Source organism: Coregonus lavaretus, assembly GCF_964263955.1.
Source record: "Coregonus lavaretus genome assembly, chromosome: 37".
Classification (NCBI taxonomy): Eukaryota; Metazoa; Chordata; class Actinopteri; order Salmoniformes; family Salmonidae; genus Coregonus; species Coregonus lavaretus.
In genome coordinates this window covers 34,371,285-34,380,822 of record NC_140024.1, presented here as the reverse complement: position 1 = coordinate 34,380,822, position 9,538 = coordinate 34,371,285, and the positions used below count along the sequence as shown (strand labels likewise).

At 43.5% G+C, this 9,538-nt stretch overlaps 1 protein-coding gene across 1 annotated transcript; it reads right to left on the bottom strand.

Moving 5' to 3' along the window:
- Positions 1-653: 653 nt before the first annotated feature.
- Positions 654-8,286, bottom strand: LOC311111881 (CUB and zona pellucida-like domain-containing protein 1). Its single transcript, XM_084154792.1, has 10 exons — positions 8,042-8,286; positions 7,434-7,827; positions 7,148-7,289; positions 6,169-6,312; positions 5,739-5,797; positions 5,211-5,401; positions 2,772-3,172; positions 1,871-1,970; positions 1,587-1,779; positions 654-1,342 (listed from the first exon to the last, which is right to left on the bottom strand). The coding sequence occupies exons 1-10, from the start codon at positions 8,141-8,143 to the stop codon at positions 1,212-1,214; spliced, it is 1,857 nt and encodes a 618-aa protein (XP_084010918.1). The 5' UTR covers positions 8,144-8,286; the 3' UTR covers positions 654-1,211.
- Between the last annotated feature and the right edge of the window lie 1,252 nt (positions 8,287-9,538).

Below are 9,538 nucleotides of genomic sequence, written 5' to 3'. Positions count from 1 at the left end.
GACAGGCTTGTGGTAATGGCTGAAGCGGAATAAGAGGGAATGGTATCAAATACATCAAACACAAGGTTTCCTTGAGTTTGATGCCATTCCATTCGCTCCGTTCCAGCCATTACTATGAGCCGTTCTCCCCTCAGAAGCCTCCACTGGCGTCAACTTATTTATAGTTGAGTTTTATTCCAGTACACATGGCAGCTTAAAGCTGAATTGTGTATATAACAAGAAATTCAATCATTTAAAAAAAATCGACACATTATTTATTTGCATTAGGCCTATAGGTCTACATTTCCTCAACAGAATGTTAATCAAAGCACTTTGGGTCCACTGATGGCCAAATGTAACAGGGCAGCCATGTTGGATCATGCAGAATGTTAATCAAAGCACTTTGGGTCCACTGATGGCCATATGTAACAGGGCAGCCATGTTGGATCATGCAGAATGTTAATCAAAGCACTCCTGCTCCACTGATGGCCATATGTAACAGGGCAGCCATGTTGGATCATGCAGAATGTTAATCAAAGCACTCCTGCTCCACTGATGGCCATATGTAACAGGGCAGCCATGTTGGATCATGTGAGGAGGCACAAGGGGCATTTGTTTGCTGTGGATCCAGGGAAAATCATGCACACTATTTTAGATACACAAAGATGCTATTTACATTGTATGTAAATGTTTAATGTGTAAGATACCATGGCTAAATTAATACACATACATTCATTTATCAAAAGGACCATTTTATAGTAATTCATTACATCATATAGACGAAACATTTATTTTAACCAGGGTCCCATTTTGATGTAACACAATCATAACAAATAAACGTAATTGATCCCTGGTTCAACAGACCCTGGCCTATATAGAAAGCCTTTCCAGAACATGTCAACTCCCAGTATTACATTACTATCCCCACATCCCAATACAGATAATAATAAGAACCAGGCATTTAACTGTTAAAACAAGTCGTAGGAGCCATTTGGGCCTACTTATATGGTTGTTGTGTGGTTAATAGGTTTTCTGTCTTTGTATATTGCACGTCATCTGTACACTAGAGGGCACTGCAAAGTACGTTTTTTACGGATTAATGTATATTCTTGTATTGATCCCAAGAGACGTTTCATTGTAAAAGTCAGAGACCACTTTTCAAATGATCTATATTTCCCACCATCCTTCTTTATATAGTGCAGGCTACATGTGAAAGGATGGCTGCCATCGGACTAAGTCTCAAATGCTGTCAGGGGTTGGTATTTAACCCCTGGTGTTTTGGCCTTGTAGAGCATCACTCCGCACAGCATGGCAACGGTTGCTACGATACACCCAGCCATCAACACCATGTTCATGTTGGTCACTGGAGAAAAAACAAGAAAACACGTAAATGCCTTTTTTTTTAACACAAAAATACTTTGTGATACAAAAAACACCTTTTTATCCAGAGATTTATCTTGAGATGCTATTGCTTATGCCTGTTGAAAAAATTTGACTGCAGAGGTCTTTCCTAAATCATGGATGAGAACTTCAGCAATATACCGTCTCTTCAATAACTCAAAGAACAACGTTTTGATTTCTAGCTTATCTACAGCTACAGCCGTTACCTGAGCTCTCTGAACTCCTTCTCAGGCGCAAAGGACCCTGGGAGATGTGGTGCTTGGCCGTTTGCATGGCGGCCTCTCTCTTGCGGTGGTGGTGGCCATCAGGCTGGGGGGAGGTGGAGTTGACGCAGCCCTGGGCACACCGGGTGTTGGGGTTCCCAGCCTCACACAGGATCACTGAACAGCTGATGTACACCTGTAGCCAGAGGGTTTAAAGGTCACTGAACTAAGAAAGATATCACCCTTGATACGACCCTTGAATGATCCAGCAATCTGTCCCCATGTACCTGGTCGTGCAGTCCGATGAATTTGAAAGCTTCCATTCCGAACTGGAAATGCCTCTGGTGACGGGGTGAAAAGATTTGGACCGTCTCGTCCACATTGCAGCTGGTAAAACAACAGACAGGTAAAACTGAGAGTACAGTAAATATGTAAAGTACATACAGTAAGTGCAGTAAAACAATCCTTTAGTCTAGAATATTCCACAGCCTTTATACAAATGTCTCAAATCTGTCAATCTCACAGTACTGACAAGTGTCCACCATGAGGTTGATGAATGCCTTAGTGTTTATATTTTAATAAACAGTACCAGTCAAAAGTTTGGACACACCTACTCATTCAAGGGTTTTTCTTTATTTTTACTATTTTCTACATTGTAGAATAATAGTGAAGACATCAAAACTATGAAATAACACATATGGAATCATGTAGTAACCAAATAAAGTGTTAAACAAATCAAAATATATACATAGTGCTCAGCATATGTAGGAACTCCTTCAAGACTGTTGTAAAAGCATTCCAAGTGAAGCTGGTTGAGAGAATGCCAAGAGTGTGCAAAGGTGTCATCAAGGCAAAGGCGTGGCTACTTTGAAGAATCTCAAATATATTTTGATTCATTTAACACTTTTTTGGTTACTACATGATTCCATATGTGTTATTTCATAGTTGATGTCTTCACTATTATTCTTCAATGTAGAAAATAGTAAAAATAAAGAAAAAGCCTTGAATGAGTAGGTGTGTCCAAACCTTTGACTGGTAGTGTATATGTTTCCTTTCTCTAATCACCATTACTATTGTCATTATTTTTAGCGTTATTGTTGATGTCTTTATCTCACTTTGCTTTTACCAACAGTGGCCTTGCCACTCATGCTAATAAAGCTGAATCTGAATCTGTGTGCTCAATCTCACCCGTTTTCTATGATGGAGTAGGTGGGGTGGTAGTTGGGGTTGTCGTACGGCGTCGCTCTGCAGGACTCCACGAAGAGCTCAGTGTTATTCACAGTGGACACGGCCTCGATGTCCATGTAGATCATCTGCTTCACCACCACGTCTAACGGGTAGTCACGGGGATCCACCATATTGGTGAACTGGCTGGTCTGGTAGAACTCAAACTGGTAGGTGAACGTGCCGAAGCCTTTCTCTACGACCGTGACGCTGTCCCTGTGTGCAGTGAAGCCCAGAGACACGTTGCCGCGTTTGGCGTACTGGCAGTAGAACTGAATCTCCACCTGGTGGTGCCTGGTGATGATATCGTTGGGGTTGTCGAAGGTGGTGATTTCGTTCTTGAAGATGAGGTTGTCGTCGTCCTCCTGGATTGAGAGAGATGGAGAGGGAAATCATCTAGACAGTTACATTTTGTGGTCACTGCCAGCACTGAACTCTACACACATCAATAAGATCAAATCGGCAATCGTTTCAGTTCCTATATTGCTGTGAAACTCTTCGGGTTATGAGCGAGCATGTTGGTTTCTCTTTAGATGCAAAACTGTTCTGAGGGCAGATCTTCCCACAGGCAGCATAAGCCACCCTTCACCAAAACATTCCATCTTGACCCTTCCTCTGAGGAAACCAATTCAAGATCAGTCAGCCTAGGTGGTGCCTTGGGGTGAATATCCCCTCGAACCAGGTTCAATATAGAGAACTCAGACAGACACCCAGGAGTGAATGGGTCTCACACAAAGATAAATAATGTACATACAGTGAGGGAAAAAAGTATTTGATCCCCTGCTAATTTTGTACGTTTGCCCACTGACAAAGACATGATCAGTCTATAATTTTAATGGTAGGTTTATTTGAACAGTGAGAGACAGAATAACAAAAAAGAAATCCTGAAAAAACGCATGTCAAAAATGTTATAAATTGATTTGCATTTTAATGAGGGAAATAAGTATTTGACCCCTCTGCAAAACATGACTTAGTACTTGGTGGCAAAACCCTTGTTGGCAATCACAGAGGTCAGACGTTTCTTGTAGTTGGCCACCAGGTTTGCACACATCTCAGGAGGGATTTTGTTCCACTCCTCTTTGCAGATCTTCTCCAAGTCATTAAGGTTTTGAGGCTGACGTTTGGCAACTCAAACCTTCAGCTCCCTCCACAGATTTTCTATGGGATTAAGGTTTGGAGACTGGCTAGGCCACTCCAGGACCTTAATGTGCTTCTTCTTGAGCCACTCCTTTGTTGCCTTGGCCGTGTGTTTTGGGTCATTGTCATGCTGGAATACTCATCCACGACCCATTTTCAATGCCCTGGCTGAGGGAAGGAGGTTCTCACCCAAGATTTGACGGTACATGGCCCCGTCCATCGTCCCTTTGATGCGGTGAAGTTGTCCTGTCCCCTTAGCAGAAAAACATCCCCAAAGCATAATGTTTCCACCTCCATGTTTGACGGTGGGGATGGTGTTCTTGGGGTCATAGGCAGCATTCCTCCTCCTCCAAACACGGCGAGTTGAGTTGATGCCAAAGAGCTCCATTTTGGTCTCATCTGACCATAACACTTTCACCCAGTTCTCCTCTGAATCATTCAGATGTTAATTGGCAAACTTCAGACGGGCCTGTATATGTGCTTTCTTGAGCAGGGGACCATGCGGGCGCTGCAGGATTTCAGTCCTTCACGGCGTAGTGTGTTACCAATTGTTTTCTTGGTGACTATGGTCCCAGCTGCCTTGAGATCATTGACAAGATCCTCCCGTGTAGTTCTGGGCTGATTCCTCACCGTTCTCATGATCATTGCAACTCCACGAGGTGAGATCTTGCATGGAGCCCCAGGCCGAGGGAGATTGACAGTTCTTTTGTGTTTCTTCCATTTGCGAATAATCACACCAACTGTTGTCACCTTCTCACCAAGCTGCTTGGCGATGGTCTTGTAGCCCATTCCAGCCTTGTGTAGGTCTACAATCTTGTCTCTGACATCCGTGGAGAGCTCTTTGGTCTTGGCCATGGTGGAGAGTTGGGAATCTGATTGATTGATTGCTTCTGTGGACAGGTGTCTTTTATACAGGTAACAAGCTGAGATTAGGAGCATTCCCTTTAAAAGTGTGCTCCTAATCTCAGCTCGTTACCTGTATAAAAGACACCTGGGAGCCAGAAATCTTTCTGATTGAGAGGGGGTCAAATACTTATTTCCCTCATTAAAATGCAAATCAATTTATAACATTTTTGACATGCGTTTTTCTGGATTTTTTTGTTGTTACTCTGTCTCTCACTGTTCAAATAAACCTACCATTAAAATTATAGACTGATAATTTTTTTTGTCAGTGGGCAAACGTACAAAATCAGCAGGGGATCAAATACTTTTTTTCCCTCACTGTATGTCATCCCAATATAATATTTGACACGTCGGAGGTCTCACCTCTATCTGAGTGCCACAGGCATTGAGGGGGATGACTCCAATGATGTGGGTGCTGTTGGAGAGGCGTTGCAGGTCGCAGGCAGAGTTACTGGGATCGTTGAGGCGGAGATGGTCCTCATGAATTCCAGTAACAGAGGACTTCTCCACTTCTACTGTCATCTTGGTCTCGTCACACACCACCTTGGCTTTGACTGTCACGGGAGATATTTTGTTATTGTTGTATTTCCTCCTATCAAAACAATGTGACTGTGAACCATGATTTGAGTTGGTTGGAGTCATTTTGAGTTTCATTTGTATCTTTCCGTCACGTTTGGTGATTTCAGATGTGTAGTCTATATATAGTATGTATCATACAGTATTCACAGCTTCATCTGTTATCAATCATACAATCACACACCAAAGCATTTTGTCCAATCATACACCACAGCATATTGTCCAATCCCACACCACAGCATATTGTCCAATCACACCACAGCATATTGTCCAATCACACACCACAGCATATTGATGGTGGAAGAATCTACAAACCATTTATGCGTCCGACCTCCACCACAACACATCTCATCTCAGACTGATAGACGCTAGATCTGAAAGTATTAGAGAAGATCAGGGTAAACAACGGCACATTGTAATATATTTATTACATGTATTATTAGTCTCTCTCTCATGTGCGTTGGGAAATTACATTTGATAAAAAGAGGAAACTCCAGAGGGAAGTAGCAGAACATACAAGAAGTAGCAGAACGTACAGGAAGTAGCAGAATGTACAGGAAGTAGGAGAACGTACAGGAAGTAGCAGAACGTACAGGAAGTAGCAGAACGTACAGGAAGTAGCAGAATGTACAGGAAGTAGCAGAACGTACAGGAAGTAGCAGAACGTACAGGAAGTAGCAGAACGTACAGGAAGTAGCAGAGCAGTTCTGGTGATGTTTCTAGCATTATAAAACATAAGACCTACCCGGATAGCCCCTCAGTGATGAAGCAAATGGGGAAATACTCCCCCAGATTGTCCCGGATGGGTGTCCACCGGATGACAAACTCCCCTTGGGTAGTCATGTGATTGGTGATGTTCAGAGGTCCACTGACGATGACATCATTAATCCTAGAAAGGAGGCAAAATGGACAAGGTAAATGCTAAGTGGGATCCTTGGACGACCCTACCCTGAATCCTAACCCTAACCTGAACCCCTACCCTACCCTACCTAACCCTAACCTTAACCATTTTAAATCGCAACTTATGTGGGGTGACGTCAGAGTCAGACGTCACAAGCATCCCCCTTAGCAAAGAGACAACAGCACCAATCCAAATCAATCACAGAAAATACATTTACTCTTAATTGAAAAACTTTTAGTTTTCTTAGACCTTTTGGTGAACTTATACAGTAGACTGCCTTAGGACAAATAATTGATTGCAGAATAAAATATTTGTAATCACTGAAATAGTTACAAAGTACTACAGGCGATAACGTTTTTAGTTACAGCCAGGACGCACTGTTACAGCCAGGATGCACTGTTACAGCCAGGACGCACTGTTACAGCCAGGACGCACTGTTACAGCCAGGACGCACTGTTAAAGCCAGGACGCACTGTTACAGCAAGGATGCACTGTTACAGCCAGGACGCACTGTTACAGCCAGGATGCACTGTTACAGCCAGGACGCACTGTTACAGCCAGGACGCACTGTTAAAGCCAGGACGCACTGTTACAGCAAGAATGCACTGTTATAGCCAGGACGCACTGTTACAGCCAGGATGCACTGTTACAGCCAGGACGCACTGTTACAGCCAGGACGCACTGTTACAGCCAGGACGCACTGTTACAGCCAGGATGCACTGTTACAGCCAGGACGCACTGTTCCAGCCATGAGTGCATGCACTAGAAATATAATCCTGGGTATAATACTGTATCATAAACTTTCATGGATGTTGTCCCTTACGTTGAGTATATAGCCTCGGCCTTGATCCTGATCTCCAGCTCTTTGTTGACCTCGGTGTGGAGATGCTCTCCGTTGTGTGGTGTCGGATGCAGGAACCTGGGCAGGTACATTCCCTCATCGCAAGAGGGAGCAGGAGAGTCCACTGAATTGGAAAAGAACACAAACGTACACAAGTAAAGGCCAATACTACACAAATAAATGCCATGTTTGTTGTTGTTTGTAGAATACATATGTCCATCCATCCATCCAATGCATTCTTAACCATCAGAAGAGGAGTGTTTCTCACCCAGAAGAGAGAACTGCAGAGGGAGTTTGCTGAGGGGAGCAGTGGAGGGATACAGGCTTCCTGGGGTGGAAGTGGTCCAGGGGGTCCAGGGGGTGGTGGTGGTCACTGCTGTGGTTGTTGATTGGGGAGTGGTGGTGGGTTGGTTCCACCCAGGAGTGGTGGTGGGTTGGTTCCACCCAGGAGTGGTGGTGGGTTGGTTCCACCACCAGGGATAGGAGACGGTTGTTTGGTAGATGGAGCGTCGGCGTCTCCCTGCATGAAGCGGAGTTCTGGAGGAACTAGAGCCATCGGTGTAAGACAGGGTGATGTGTTGGTTGGGGAAGTCCTCTACAACTAGTTCAAACCCGTAGACGCCGCTCGCCGAAGTGTAACCGTATCGTAAGGAGCAAGATCCCTAACAGAGTGAAGAGGTTAGAACACAAAAGGAATCGCTGGTTAAGACCAAATACAATATGCCAATATTATGCAATCACATTATAGATTGAATGCAAATGAGTTGTGGTTTATGTTGTAATGTTTTGGTCTCACCGTGACAGCCCAGCACATTGTGGAGCGTATCAACAATCACATTAGATTCAAAGGGGTTGAAAATAACTGCTCACACCAACCTGATCCAGGTAGAAGCCTGAGGGCTGGTCACACCTATCGCACTCAGGTCTGACCAATCCGTATCTGCATCTGACACGATCACCGTCAGGGTCAAAGGCCATGAGGTTGTAGGATCTCTGACAGTTCTGGGGAACACTACAATGACATGAGTCAGAAATACAACATGTGAAATGAGTAAACTCCAGGGGCTCTATTTTAACAAACCTAACACAATGATCGGTCTGGGCGCTGGCAGTTGGTTCGGAGGCGTGTCAGACATAGTTTAGCTATTTTCACCACCACTATTATAGGCGCAGTTGCTGGCAGTGGCGCAAAAGGGCTTGGCTCTGATGAATAAACCAGTTGTGGGTGTGTCGAGGCTTGGCTCCTCACTGGCCAATCAGAACGTGTTCCATGGCTAAATATGTGGTTGCTTCAAGTTGTGTATTTAGGGTGTTTTATGTATTTATTGCGTTGTCATCAACTCCAATTCGAATGTTAGTCCGTTACAGCCTAGTTCGTTAAATAGCCTGCCCCATATTTGCAAAAAATAGTATGTTGAACATGTTTGCAGTCCACATTGTTCTAATTGCATTGCTTCAATATGGAAATGACCATAGGCTATAGCATGTGTACTGATATAGGGGCTACTGTAAATTGCAGTCTGGACATGGACATGCCAAACATAGTCAATAAGCAAGATCAAATTCACTAGGCTATTGATAAGGCCTAAAAATACAGTGTATAATTCTAATAAAATTCTAATAAAAACAAAACAACAACTTGTTTAAATAGACTATGTCTAAATACAGTTACAGCCACCATAATAAATAGCCCAGTGGGCGTGTCTACATGTTTCTTTTGTTGCGCAAAATTTATAATATCTGGCTAATGATAGGTGGCCTGGAGAAAAAAAGAATGGACCGGTGTGGGGGCTGCCCCTAGACACACACCTCAAATATTGCCACCCCTCCCACTTTAGCGCAAGTAAGCTGAAGTTAGACAGGTAAATTGCCGAACCTGGTGTCAGGGCTGGAAAATGCTGGTGCGCTATTTTGTACATAACGAAATTGCAAACTAACTTGAGTTTGATTCTTGCGCCTTCTTACCGCCAGCCAAAAATGGAGCCATATGTCTAAACAAGGGAATTAGGATTTCAATTTTCTATGCAAATGACCTAAAATAATCGTGTACATTCTGCATTATTCTTAGTTATATCCAAAGAAAACCTGATCAGTTCAAAGAGGTACTGTATATGGAGTCAGAAAGTTTTACCGTATGAAAGGAAGAATGGCTGTGACTGGAGATCTGTTGGGTTCACCAGTATCCGATCTTGATCCCAGATCCACTTGAGTTTCCAGGCTCCAAGATCCAAGACCGTTTACTGTGGGGATCCAACAGCAGCTGTTTTGTCTATTACAACAACAAATCATATTTAGATAAGTGGTCACTTGGGCTGGAATGTTATCAAACCCACCATAGCAATATCCTTTACCTAGTGTCTTTGACATGGTCTT

What these genes read in the sequence shown, in the direction of transcription:
- LOC311111881 (XM_084154792.1), bottom strand. Translation starts at nt 8,143, where the DNA reads ATGGCCTTTGACCCTGACGGTGATCGTGTCAGATGCAGATACGGATTG. An exon ending in GGAGGTCGGACGCATAAATG is followed by an intron (nt 5,402 to 5,738) that starts GTTTGTAGATTC and finishes CTCCCGTGACAG; the next exon opens with TCAAAGCCAAGGTGGTGTGT. An exon ending in CCTGTGGCACTCAGATAGAG is followed by an intron (nt 3,173 to 5,210) that starts GTGAGACCTCCG and finishes CTCTCAATCCAG; the next exon opens with GAGGACGACGACAACCTCAT.